The sequence below is a fragment of the Galeopterus variegatus genome, unplaced genomic scaffold, assembly GCF_000696425.1.
Source record: "Galeopterus variegatus unplaced genomic scaffold, G_variegatus-3.0.2 Scaffold3605, whole genome shotgun sequence".
Lineage (NCBI taxonomy): Eukaryota > Metazoa > Chordata > Mammalia > Dermoptera > Cynocephalidae > Galeopterus > Galeopterus variegatus.
Window position 1 is genome coordinate 181,844 of NW_007729716.1, and position 14,097 is coordinate 195,940.

At 42.6% G+C, this 14,097-nt stretch overlaps 1 protein-coding gene across 1 annotated transcript in view; it reads left to right on the forward strand.

Annotated features, from left to right (window-relative positions):
* CEP89 (centrosomal protein 89kDa) overlaps positions 1 to 14,097 on the forward strand; it is a gene marked incomplete at its 3' end in the record, with an annotated part of 44,704 nt that overhangs the window by 12,633 nt on the left and 17,974 nt on the right. Inside the window, exons 4-7 of the mRNA XM_008585528.1 lie at positions 874 to 1,060; positions 7,783 to 7,885; positions 12,902 to 12,930; positions 13,874 to 13,916. Coding sequence (XP_008583750.1) covers positions 874 to 1,060; positions 7,783 to 7,885; positions 12,902 to 12,930; positions 13,874 to 13,916 — 362 coding nt within the window. The remainder of the gene's footprint in view (positions 1 to 873; positions 1,061 to 7,782; positions 7,886 to 12,901; positions 12,931 to 13,873; positions 13,917 to 14,097) is intronic.

The window sequence follows — 14,097 nt, forward strand, 5'->3', positions numbered from 1 at the left end:
AATGCAAATTTAGACAGTGAGATTTAAATTGTTTTGGCAAGTTTTAGAAAATTATTTATAATGTAGTTGCGGGGGAAATGATTTGTGAAATGATTTTGTGCAATATGAACGTAGACACAAAATGTTTGTACCATTACACTCAACAATGTACTGTATGGTGGCTTGTTTTATAGAACTAATCCTAAATACAGAAGAGATTATCTGCACGTAGATGTTCATTACAAGATTATTTATAATAGTGAAAAGTGGAGGGGAAAAAAAAATCCCACCAAAGTAAGGGTAATATCTGACTAAACTGCTATATATACTTAATTCCCACATTTTAAAATGTTGACTATAAAAATTTATTAATAACAAGGCAAATTGTATACATATACAGTGATAATTATAAAGACAGAAAAAAATAGAAGGAAATGCTGAGTATACAAAGAGATAGGATAATGGACGATTTAATCTTTTAGCTTCTATACACAGCTGACACTTGAACAACACAAGTTTAAACTATGCCGGTCCACTTATGTGCAATTTTTTTCAATAAATACTGTATAGCACTGTAAAAGTATTTTCTCTTCCTTATGATTTTCTTTTCTCTAGCTTAGTTTATTGTAAGAATACAGTATATAAAATATGTGTTAATCAAGTGTTTGTGTTATAGGCTGTAATTAAGTTTTGGGGGAGTCAAGAGTTATACATGGATTTTTGACTGCGTGGGGGGTCAGTGTCCCTAATCCCTGCATTGTTCAAGGGTCAACTGTCTCTGTGATGTATTTATAATACTTTTATAGTAGGCTGGGAGGCATTGCATTTAAAACACATATATATCAATGTCAAGTGTTAGGTTTATTTGCTTTATTCTTCAATGTTCTAATACAGACCAAATTGGCAGAGTGAGATGGGAAGAAGAACTTCTTTACCATCCTTTGAAATGCTGGGCTATGGGGATGAAGAGGACGCTGAAACACCATGGTCATCCAGCTACAAGGAGTCGGGGGATGTCAGTGCCCAGAAAGAAGAGGGAGGTGGCAGTGATGCTGAGTATGCTGGGCCACGCAGAGATCAGGTGTTTTTCAAATTCCAAAGTTTCTTCTCGATATTCACCTTGACCTTAACTTACAGTAAATTCCATACAGTGTAATAGTAAAGACTTTCTTTTCTCTATTTTGCATTTGATAGCTTTTGCTTTGGGGCTTATTTTTTAAATGTGTCCAGCCTTATTTCTATCTGATTAGGCTAAAATTTAAACTTCCTTCCTTTTAAAGACAGAGATAAACATCTTCACGTTCTTGATATAGATTTCCATCTGAAGCTAGTAATCCTGCTTTTTAGCCACAAAAGTTCGTTTACCTATCACTTTTCCACTATCAGTCTGCACATCTCAACCTCTGTTCAGGTTCGTGCCTGACAAGAGGAATATCGTCACGTCTCTCTCAGTAGTAGCTGATGTTCCTTGAGTGCTTACCATGTGTGCATTTCTGTTTGTAGCTCTTTCATGCATTCCTCTTAGCTGGCCTCCCACTAACTCTGTGAGGGGTTCCATTCACTGCCCAGAGGAGCCAAGGTCCAGAGAGGCTGAAGGAGCCGAGCTTCTCCACTTCCAGCTGCTCTACTAATCCTGATTTTTAAATCATGCTCCCAGAGTTTTGGAAACTGGATAGTGCCATTTCTTTAATGGTAAAAGATAGCACCATAATCTCTTTGTCCTTTCTCTTTTCACCATCGCTGTAACATGTATTATTCATAGTGACAGTACATATATATTCACAGCATCAGGCTATACTCATACTGATTATATTTATATTGATTATCCTATACTATATTAAATCACATTTTAAGTGGTCTTAGGGAGCTTATTTTGAGGAATCCTTATATGGGTATTTCATGATAACTGTATACATTACAGACTTTACCAGGCACAATTAGGTTTCTGTACAGCAAGGAGTTCTGGAACAGACAGGTGCTGTAGAGTCCTCGAAGGCTTCAGTGAAGTCCCTCTGCTCCCCGTCTGCACACTTTCTGGCTAGTTCCACACTAATGTTACAGATAGAGTTGTGTCACTCAACTTCTAGAAGAGAAGCTTGCAACCACGTTTCCCTCAGAACAAAGAGATATAGTGATCCATGCAGCCTCCTTTGTTGTTCAAAGAACAAATATTATATTTTTTTAGGCAAGTCTGTCATGGTGGCTCTAGGACCCATGTGTAGTAAAAAAAAATTTTTTTTTTAACTTGAAAAGTAGAAAATACGAGGGTGCTTCAAAAAGATCATGTAAAGATTTGTATTCTTTTTTTTTTTTCCCGGTGGCTGGCCAGCGTGGGAATCCAAACCCTTGACCCCTTGACTTTGGTGTTACCAACACTGTGCTCTAATCAACTGAGCTAAATGGCCAGTCTCATCTTATTTTTTAATTCTATCTTTCCATGAACTTTTTTTTTTTTTTTTTTTTTGTGGACCGGCTGCACCGCACTCAGCCAGTGAGCGCACCGGCCATCCCTATATAGGATCCGAACCTGTGGTGGGAGCACTGCTGCGCTCCCAGTGCCGCACTCTCCTGAGTGCGCCACAGGGTCGGCCCTCCATGAACTTTTCGAAGTACCCTTCTAAGATAACACATTAGTGTTTCCATTCTTCAGAAGAAACAAATAGTGACTTTTTTTTCTGCTTGCTTCAGATTTTTTTTTTTAAATAAAAGAAACAAAATGTTCCAGTTCGGGTTGAAGTCATCTTTGTCTCCCATCCCTACTCCCTTGGAAGCCCATCTTTTCTTCGATTTAGAGTACTCTCCCCCCTTTTTTTGGCAGCTGGCCAGCAGAGGCATCTGAACCCTTGACCTTGGTATTATAACACCACGTTCTAACCAACTGAGCTAACAGGTCAGGCTGGAGTACATTCTTTTTTTTCCTTTTTTTGTCTTTTTTCGTGTCCGGCAATGGGATCGCAACCCTCGGTGTCGCGCCCGCACCTCGCTCAGCCAGTGAGCGGGAACCGGTCTGTATGTGGGATCCGAATCCGCGGCGGGAGTGCCGCCGCGCTCCCAAGCGGCGCACTGTAGCAGTGCGCCACCGGGCCGGCCCCTGGAGTACATTCTTGAAGTCTGTTTCTTTATTCTTTTACTACAAGTAAGTGTGAGTAAACAAATATAGTACTAGCACCTTTAGGTTGTCCTACTGAACCGATCATTCCACCTCTCTGCTTCTTAACTCAGCATCGTAGTTCTGAGACTGATCCATGTTAATTTATTTATCTGTTCACCTATTGATGAACACCGAGGTGGTTTCCTTGCACATGTTTGAGACATGTACCTCTGTGTGCTGGATCACACTAGATACTGCCAAATTGTCCTAAAAGCAGTTTTTCCCTTTTATTTTCACCCCCAGCAGTGTATGTGTGCCTGTCTCCATGTTTCTGTACATCCCAGCCTGTAGGAAAACCCTTCCCAACTCAACCCAGAAACCAGAGGTTGCGTATTAGTAACTGATAGCAATTGAAAGGTCTCATCATAACCTGCACATTGTCCTGGCCAAGAGCAGATGGCATGAATGAAAGGTCCCTTAAACTAGAAAGGGATTTCAATTTGCCATAGCTTATTAGTTTGTTTTTTGTTTTTGGTAGAGGAGATAATAGGAAGAGGAGGACATATTGACCTTTTCTGAGCATTTAATATATGCTGGGCAGTATATTATATGTACAATCTCATTTACTTCACACCCCTGGGGATAAGTATGTAAAGAAACAGGAAATAGCTTGCCCAAGGTCACCCAACCAGCCGTCCAGTGGCAGAGGCAGGATTCAGACCAGGGTGACTAGTCTTCCCTGTTTAGAATTAGAAATTGTGTTTACAGTCCTCATGCCTATCAAGAATATCTCTTAGACATAAGACTTTTTTTTCAAAACTGACCAAGTATTTCTAAATTTATAATATGATTAAAATAGCTCCCTTTGATAGCTGGTAGAACAGAGGACTGTAATATGATTAAAATATATATCTGTGTAAAACTGCATGAGTGGGCCATAGAGAACTGCTTATTTAATCATTAGATGGTACTGGCTGTGATGGTGATATTGCCTATGGAGGTACGTTTTAATTTAAAAAAAAGGAAAAGGAAAACTGCCTTCCCTATATTTACTATAGACATTTATAATCTCAGGTGAATGATTTATAATTTTATCCTTTTTATAAGGTCATTCATACTTCCCTTGAAGCAAGTAATAATCAAAACTATTAAAATAAGGCAATATACCGTCCCAAATTAGGCAATTTGGACATAAGTCTCATGCCTCTGTCTGTATTTTAGGATAGTTTGGGCAAACATCTTCATGTGAAGTGTGCACCTTCTCGGAAATGGCCTAACAAATAGAAAGTCTTGTTTTCAGCAGTTTTCTTGACTCCACCCAAGAGTCAGGCTGGAGGGAAAGTGGGGTTTTGAATTTGTGGTCAGTTCACAGGATGTTAGAGCCCAGTGGATGGAGCAGTGCCATGGACATTCAAAGACCTGAGTTCAAGTCCCAGCTTCTTTACCTCCCAGTTGTGTGACTTAGGTGAGGCAGGTAAGCTTTCTGCACTGAGTTTCTTCAAACAGTAAAGGACTGTCTTGGGGAAGACTGTCTTTGGATAGGTAAATAATTCAACATGTATTTATTGAGCATTGTGCTAGGTGCTAGGGAGTCGGCGTGAGCAAGACAGAGTTCATAGTCTGTGCTGTCTTTAAGTTCTTTGAGGGTATAGGTTGGATTCTGGACAGTAAAGGTGGGCTCTGCACAAGTGTCTCCTTTCAGCTTCTGCTTCCTACCTTCTGCCCTGTGGGAATGACCAGACTTCTCCTCGGCCATCTACACCATTGGTGACACCGCTCCCATCAGAGGATCACTGTGGACCTTTATAACTGTGACAATGTTATTTTGACACAATGCCATTTGCATGCTGCCTGAGGTCTGGCAGCTCCTAGCATTCTCTCTTTGTTCCAAACTTCATAGATTTGGTAGTTGTTATCTCGTTCGTGGTTTGGGATTATGGGTATTGACTTAGCTCTTATTTCTTTTTTCTATTCTTTGATTGATTTCAATGGGTTTTAAGGGAGGAAAGTATAGTCTAAATGCCTTATTATCATATTCAAACAGAAATCACCAATAGGATATTATTGAAGCCCTTCTGTCATACATCCTTACCGTTGTTGTGTTTCTGCATCTGCAGAGCATCATGTCCTAAAATACCATATGTTCATTCATTTACTCATTTGTCCAACCAACTACTGACAAACTGATATTTCAGTGCATGCCATATGCCCAGATGCAGACTCAGAGGATGGGCAAACCAGTTCTCTCTAGAAATTTGTGCAGGCCAAAGAATGGTGGAGATTCTTTTATTGTTGCTGCTGCTGAGGATTAGAAATGTCCTCTTTTTCTCTCCACAGTTTAACATTTTTAATTTCTTTCAAATTTTCTTTTTGTCACACAAGTAATACGTGAATAGACATTTCTTATAAAAACTTTGATATTGTGCATAAGCAAAAGTCCTCCCTGAAACCCTGTTTTTCCTATTCCAGTCCTCCTCCTCTCTCCAGGAGAAATCTCTATTGTCAGTTTGGTGTGTGTATCATTTTTTTGGCTGCAAATAATGGAATACACAAACATAAGGCTTAAATAATAGACATTTGACTCTCTCACAAAATAAGGTCAGGAGGTAAGGGATTACAGAATTGTTGCAGCTGCTGTGAAGGCTACCACCTGAGATTCCCTTGGCCTTCTCTTCATGGTCACGAGTCACAGCAGGTCCTGATCCCAAAGCAGAAAGGAAGAGGTGGGGGAAGGTCTTTCTTGGCAGGCTGCTGTGTTTTTATTAGGGAGAAAAATTTTTCCTGGAATCTCCCAGTAGGATGCTCATTGGTCACACCCATACCTTGACTAACCACTGGTTAAAAGGAAGAGGATTATTACCATGAGTCATACCCTAGGGCTGAGCCCATTTGCACCAAGCAAAATCAGGATTCTCTTAGTGAGATAGAAACACGGGGACTGGCGGCTGGGTGGGCAACCCAGCAGAGCTCGCCACGGCATGAGCCCTTCTGCAGTCTCTCTGTCTGCGTTTACATATATACATCCATGTGCAGATAGAAATTTCCACTGTTCATTTGTGTGTGTGTAGATTATTGACTCTACCACCACGAACACCTCTGCATGAGCCTGCTTCCTATTGGTGGCAGTAGAAGGCCAGGATAGCAAGTAAGCCAGCAAGCCATCACTCCAGCCAATCTGCAGAAGCCACCAAGAGAGTGAGCTCTGCCAACTTCCAGTGTTGGGGCCTCCTCCATGCACAAGTAAAGAAGCATAGATTTACAAACCTTAGTTTTATTTATCTGAATGTGAACAAGTCAGGGGAGGTCCCACATGTTGGACCCACAAAGGTCCCAGCACAGACCCAAGCAGTCCTTCTACCTTACAAATCCAAACTGTCCCTTCCAGAGTTAGTCCTTGGTTCACTGCACATTCTTATCACATTCTTGCCCAGACTTTTCCCCAAGGTGCAGCTAGCTGGACCCGTATGTCATTCCTCCTCTAATGACAGTAAAATGCATTTTGGGTAGAGTTCTCATGTTAGCATCACTGATGTGAGGAGAGGTACCTGGGAAAGGGCCAATGCATCACCAGGGCTAATCACTGCTGCTTTTTCCGTCATCTTACTCTGAGTCTTCTCATCAACTTCACATTTTCTTGACAATACTGAGTAGCTTAATATCTGACAGGGTGAACAAGGCAGTTTGTTTCTGGGAGATAAAAAGGAAGAGGTTATTTATTTTCTTTTATTTCAAATGATGAGTAGATTGGGAGACCTATCTGCTGTTCCTCCTGAGCCAGGTCACCTTGAAGCCATCTATACAGAGCCTGGTGGACCTAGTGACCTTAGCTCTTGGCTCTGAAATGCCCCTTCTCGTGGGCATCTTGCTGGTCCCTGCCACCACCTTCCTGCCAGCCTTGGCAACAGCCCTTCCATTGCCTGCAACATGACACAGCTGAACCAAGGTGATCACAAAAGCAAGATTTTACTGAAGAATCAGAGTAGCAGAAGAGAGGCCAACCCAGAGAGCACCACTCATAGTTTACCACCACTCTTCCTCTTGGGCAGCCTCTGTCTCTGCTGCCTAGAGCCCTGCTAGTAGGATTGTCTCCTTGTCAGAGTTGGTCCCATACCTAGCACACAGGTCTCCAAGGGACAGCTCCATGGTCTGCCACCTTCATGATACCTATGTAGGAGCTGCTCACAGACAGTAGAGGTTCCATTCCAGCAGGAAATGACATTTACAGTGGACTCACATGGTCAGCAAACATAACGGGCCTCAATCCCAAACAATTGCTTGGATGAGGGCTCTCCAGGGCAGATCTGCAATTCTTATCCCACAGACACTAATAAATGTGTCATTGCTGGGGTAGGATGGTATTGGGTGCTATACAGAGTAGGCCAGAGGCAGCCCCTTTTGCTGGGTTGGTGCCTGGCAGGAAGGAGGAAGGAATACTGCCCGGGCTGCTTGGATGCGATATGAAGCTCTCCATAGCCTAAGCATAACTTGGATGGTGTTGCCTTTGCCATCTGGGCTTTTCCTGAGGGCCTGGAAGTTTCATCCAGCTCCACCACGTGTGGCCCTTTCGTGTCTCAGTAAGGAAAGCAGCTGAGGTGCTCAGGGAGGAGGGTAGTAGTGGGGTAGGTAAGAAATAAGACATTTGAGTTTATTAGGAGGACATTTTATACAGGTAACATTTATCACGTTTTTTCCTTCATTTTTTGTAACAAAAGGTGCCATTGTCACATGGGATAGACACTGACGATGATGAAAATATTTCTGAGCAAGATGAGTTTCCAGGCTCACCTCTGATACTACAGCATACACAACAAAAAGGTAAAAAAAAAAAAAAAAACTTTATAAAATAATATGACAACACTTTGTGGCAATGAATATTGGTTACTTATAGCCATTGCACAAGTGGCTTCATAATTTTTAAGTAGGAATTTACCTAAAATTTATTTTCCCTGAAGATAAGTTATTCCACAATCAATTTCCTGGATGTTAGGCTGTCATTAAAGTATGAAGTGCTCATTCTTGAGCCCCTTTTGTCTGTTCTCTGAGCCGTGAGAGGAACTTTATAAAATATGACAACACTTTGTGGCAATGAATATTGGTTACTTATAGCCATTGCACAAGTGGCTTCATAATTTTTAAGTAGGAATTTACCTAAAATTTATTTTCCCTGAAGATAAGTTATTCCACAATCAATTTCCTGGATGTTAGGCTGTCATTAAAGTATGAAGTGCTCATTCTTGAGCCCCTTTTGTCTGTTCTCTGAGCCGTGAGAGGACACATGGGGACTAGAGTTCTGACCCACGCTGTGAAGCCCAACACACTCCTCTCCCTGCGCCTCCTGGTGCCTGTTGCTCCCTGGAATGGACGAGTGATCTGTCTAGTTTACCACGCTAGCCCCAGTGTCTGGGGCAGGGCCTGGCCCACAGTGGGGCATCAGTAAAGATGGCTTTATGATGGATAAATGGGTGCGGACATGTTTCCAATTCAGTTCTGTCACTGTGCAGCACCAACTGTATTTATATATTTTATTTGGCACAATTAGAGAATCTGGTGCATTATAGCAAAGGGAGGAACAGTTTTCAGTTTCCTCAGAGGGGGCTTACGTTTGAGAAGTAAGAAAGACAACGTGGCATACAGTGGGCAACCAATGACTGCTTTGTCAGGACCCTCAGAGTTGCTTGGGCTCAGGGAATGTTTACCTAAATCAGTCCACAAAGTGACTGCCTGGAAAGCAGAATGCCAGCCTAGTAACACCTGGGCCAGAAAATACCTACTGGTTAGTTGCCAAATTTTTTAGTATTCAATTCACGTAAAAAGTGTATCTCTTTTTTAATTATAGAAGAAATACTTTCTTGCTGTAAAAAAATAAATAAAACTCAAATACAGAAGTATCTAAAGCTAGGGCCGGCCCGGTGGCGCACTGGATAGTGCGCCGCTTGGGAAGCGCGGCGGCGCTCCCGCCCGAGGGTTCGGATCACACGCACCCAAAAAAAGCTAGTAGGGAAACTTGCCAGAATTTGAACCCAGATCTGCCAAAACTCCAAAGTCAGACCATAATTGTGTCTCCCAGTGTGTAAATATCTATCAAATACTTTGTGCACATGTGTGAACATGCCAAACTTTGAATGATTTAAGTATAACCTGTATTTTAATACTTAGGACAGCATCATAAAATTAATTTCTAAATGAATATTGAAATTTATCCAGTTTCTATGTTTAGCTAAACATATAATTGTGCTCCCATAGATAATTGCTTTTAACAATTGAGAGAGAGAGTGTGTGTGTGTGTGTGTGTGTGTATAAATAAAATACACGCTATTTTGTTGCCTGCTTCTTTTCATCTCATAAGACATTCTGAATATCTTCTCTCCTCCCTTTTCTAATATCTGTGTTGTGTGGCCTGATGTATCATGTAGCAGTCAGGATCCAATCAGGAGATAGAACCCACATAGTGATTTGAACAGAGAAAGCAGAATTATTAATTATAACAGGATTGCCTATAAGAGGTAAAGAGAATGCTCAAGAATGAAAGAATAGCATATAGAGGGAGCAGCCACTATCTCTGGGACTGCTGCAGACCATCTGAGGAAGAAACAAATCTGGAAGAGCTGAGATCTAGACCTTGGTGGGGAGGGTATGGCTGTGGCCTGCTGGCTGGTGGAGAAGTTTGTTGAGGTGCTGCCCTAATGAAACTCACTGGGAGGCTACCCTCTGGGGTGGGGTGCCAGGAGAAGCCACCTATGCTGGGGTGCTGCACATTGCAGTCCACCAAAAAAACAAAACAAACAAACAAAAAAACCCAGGAAAAAAAGAAAGGAAGGAAGGAAGGGAGAAAAACAGGCCAGAATCAGGAAGCAAATCCCCTTCTCCTCCACTGTCCCTCCAGCGCCCTCTACTGTTGAAGGTTATCATCTCCCCAGCTAGCAGGGTGGAAATGTAGTGACACAAGCAGGCAGTGAGCTGAGAGGCAGTGACCACCGCACAGCTGGCAGCATGAATTTGGAGCACAGGTGGTGATTGGGAGGGACTGCAGCTTCAGCAGTGGTTCTTGTTTTGGGTGGGCATAAGAAGTCCCTGGATACTTGTAAAAAAGATTCACACTCCAAATTCTAATTCCATGGCTCTGGGATGGGCCAGAAGTTTATATTTTTAACAAGTACCTTGGGGAATCCGACATGGGTGATTCGGGGACATCAGGAGCCCTGACTTTTAGTGGTTTAGTTCTTGCCTTGGTCATTTCCAGGAGATACAGGACTTGGCTAAGTTAGAGTGTTTCTGTCATCAGATTGCTATAAGGATAATTAAGTCACACATGGAAAGCACAGCACCTTCCTTTGATGCTAGTGATAATTATGTCTAAAGACGAAGGCTATGGTAGCCTGGTGCCTCACTGTGCACTCTACTGATACCCCTGCCAAGGAGACCAGACATTCAAGTCCTTTGGTCAAGGCGTCAGCTCCCTTGGTCAGAGCTGCCAAGTTCTTACGCGTGGACATCGTTCCCCTCCCTAGATTTTTTGCCGACCCTCTCCCTTCTTTGATCCCACAGTCTCCTCCTGCTGGTGCTTTCCCGTTCTTCTCCTCAACAGCCAAATTTGTCAAGTGACACATCTCTCCACACCTTCTCCCTTTCCTCATCTGACAGTGTCTCCTCAACCCGCTCCAATCTGACTTCTCTCTTCATTCCCCCACCAGACCAGAGGACTTCATGTTAAATATGGTGGATGATTTTCTGGCTTCATCTATATGACTTCTCAGGAGCATTCCACATGGATGACAGCTTTGGCTGTCTTAAAACCCATCTGTCCCCTGGCCTCCATGACATCTTGCTCTCTTCATTTCCTCCTGCCTCCCTGGGCGCCCCTCCCTCATCTCCTTGTAGGCCCATCTTCCTCTACCTGCCCATTAAATGGTGGGGTTCTCCAAGGCTGTCTAGGCCCTTCTCTCTACTCTTCTAAGCACTTGCACCCTGCCGCCCTGCTTCAGATTCCATTTATTGTGTGCTGTGCCCAGGTTTCTTCTCCCAGCTCATGACGCTGTGTGACCAACTGCTGCTATGTGATTCCGTTCATTTATCCACTCAGCCAGCAGATAAATGTACACATGCAGAGTGCCCACTATGTTTAAAACACAAATGTGGTAGTGTCCCCTCCCGCCCCCAGGTACTCCATGCACCCCATACCCTTTCAATTTAGATCTCTTGTGCGGTTTCCCAGGGCCGCAACATGTGCCACAACCTGGCCTCTGCCAACCATTCTCACCCTGGTGTTCTTTTATTTCCTCAATGCCCTGACGTTCCCTCCTGCCACTGGACCTCTGTACATACTATTCTCCCTTCTTATTTTTAGTTCCCTGCCCCCCCCCCCAGCTTTATTTTGTGAAGAATTTAAGTGGGATATAGGAGACTCCATTAAATATGAAAGTGGTAAGATCCGATATAACATTGCAGGAAACCAAATCAAGACTATTTTTATTTTTTTATTTATTTATTTATTTTTTTTGTCTTTTGTCTTTTTCCGTGTCCAGCAACGGATCGCAACCCTCAGTGTTGCCCCCGTACCGGACCGGGGACCGGCAACGGGATCGCAACCCTCGGTGCTGCCCCCGCGCCTCGCTCAGCCAGTGAGCGGGAACCGGTCCGTATGTGGGATCCGAACCCTCGGTGGGAGCGCCGCCGCGCTTCCCAAGCGGCGCACTTATCCAGTGCACCACCGGGCTGGCCCTCAAGACTATTTTTAAAGTGTTATTAGAAATGTAGATTTTTTCCTTGTCATATTATTTTCAACATTGTTCATCAGTCAGCACCTACTATGTGCTACGGGTGACAGAGCCACAGGCCCTCACATTCAGTCATAGAGGAGGATGTGCAGATTGCAAGCACAGGCTGGGCTGCTGAGGTGGGCACAAGGACCGGGGGAGTGGGTAACGTTGCCTGCCAGTTAGAGAAGGTGGCAGGAAAGGAGGTGGACTAGGCTGGACTGGGAAGGACAGGGTGGGTTGTCTTCATGTGACGAATGTGTATGGTAGTCCAGGCTGCCCCAGGACATTGACCAAAAGCATTTTGGTTAAATCCAGTTGATCAACATGACTTTTTGGTCAAAAATAAGCTCTTTGGTGATTAGTTGTTCAAGTATTGGTCATTTTAATAAGCCAGGAAGTAGATTTAGCATTTTAAAATATTTTGTCTGTTTTCTGAATTCTGTAGAATGTTTTTCATTTTTTGCACAATTGTTTATTTTCAGCCACTTATTTATAGTCTGCAGATCAGTAGTAGGAAGTTAAAAGCAACCTGGATGTCCAAGTTTTCACTGTAGCAAAGTGTACAGGCAAACTGGGGTCACCTTCTTCATGGAGTACCTGAATTACCATTGTGTGGCAGATGAGTAATGGAGCAGGATTCGTTTTCATCTTTATCACTGAGGCAGTTGGCTTCAAAGAACAACTGTTTTTCTGACCAAGTTGGATGCTACTTCTAGGCAGGATAGGCAGACAGGAGTCCAGCCTTGGCCCATTTGGGGGCTGGTGGGTAGAACATGTAGAAAGAGCATAGGGGTGGGGGAGTGTTGGAAGGGCGGGGAGGAGCCCAGCAGGGGAAGGGGCCAGGGTTACCCTGAAGAGTTTGGCCTGGGTCCTGCTCAGGAGTGAGCATGGATGAGAGAGACAAGGAATTCGGAGTCCAGTTCCCGGCCTTGCCCTGGGACCAGCTTGCCCCATGTCCCTGCCCAGGACCTCGTCTTGCTCATCTGTAGGAGGAAAGTTTCTGTGATTGTACTCTTTTGAGTTGTCAGACTTCTTTATCTATTTTTAAAAGTTTTCTTTCTTTTTTTTTTATCAGATAGTAAATACTCTGTTCTGAATTTAAAGGTAAGATTTTTTTTTTTTAAAGAAACCAATATTCTCAGTAAATAGAATTTCCACCATAATTTTTAAACAATTCTTGTGATTTGTGGGAAAATCTTCCCTTAAAAAAGTTCTTTCCTAGTGAATATTTCTTTTAAATACTTTTAAAACATGAGGAAACTCATATTTTCCGTAGCTTAATAATGAAAGTAATGTATTGAAAAGTTAGAAATCACTTAATTTGTGGAATGAATAGATAATTTCAGTAACTAATTTGCAAATACAGAAATAGTTCTACTTAAGTTTTTAATTGTACGATGTGATAGGAACTTAAAAATAAGACATTTCTCGGTAAAGTTCATTTATAATCTTACCTACGTTTTCAGCAGAAATTAGAAACAATATCACACAGACATATAATGGAAAAATTAGCAAAAGGTCAAAGCCTTCCCTTTTCTCTAAGTTTTGGATTGAAAAGCAAGGTCTTATTATATTCTTTTCTCAGCATTTTGCAAACATGCTGCATTACAGTAGATGGGGTCTTTTTTGCATATTGCAGTGAGAAAAGGCCTGGTTGGAGTTGGCTTTGTGCATCTCTGCTCAGTGTTCCCAGCCTTAAAACAGGATTTAGAATGTGAACTGACCTCTGTCACTCAGGCGGTCTGCATGGAAAGATACAGACACAGCTCACGGGCAAAAAGGCAGGAAAAGAGCTGGGACAGGACTTCCCTTTCTGTCTCAGAGAACCCACCTGGAGGGGAAGACCCTTAAGGTTTAAGATTTAGTTATAAGAAACAGTAGATTTTAAACTTTCTAAAGGTAAAGCAAACTAAGAACCACAAGAGCCAAAAGTAAGGGGGAAAGTATGCTTAAGTATGTGATATGTGCTGACAGCTTCTCGTGTCAGTCAACTTTTAGGAGGTGCTAAGACTCTTCATTCATTCCTCTTACGTTTTTTGTTCCCTAGGATGAAAACCCTCCATTATGTGAAAAACCTCCACCTCCTCCAGGTATTTGCCTTTTGAATTTCACTATGGTGGGAAAGCGTATTGTTCTAGAGAATACCCAGAATAATTTCTTTTGAAAGTAAAGTCACTTTTTCTTTTCCCTGTAAAGGCTGTTGCTCTGTCCTTTTTACTGGAATTGCGAAGTATTAGTTGTTGAACTTCCGTCTTTTCCCCAAAAGACAGG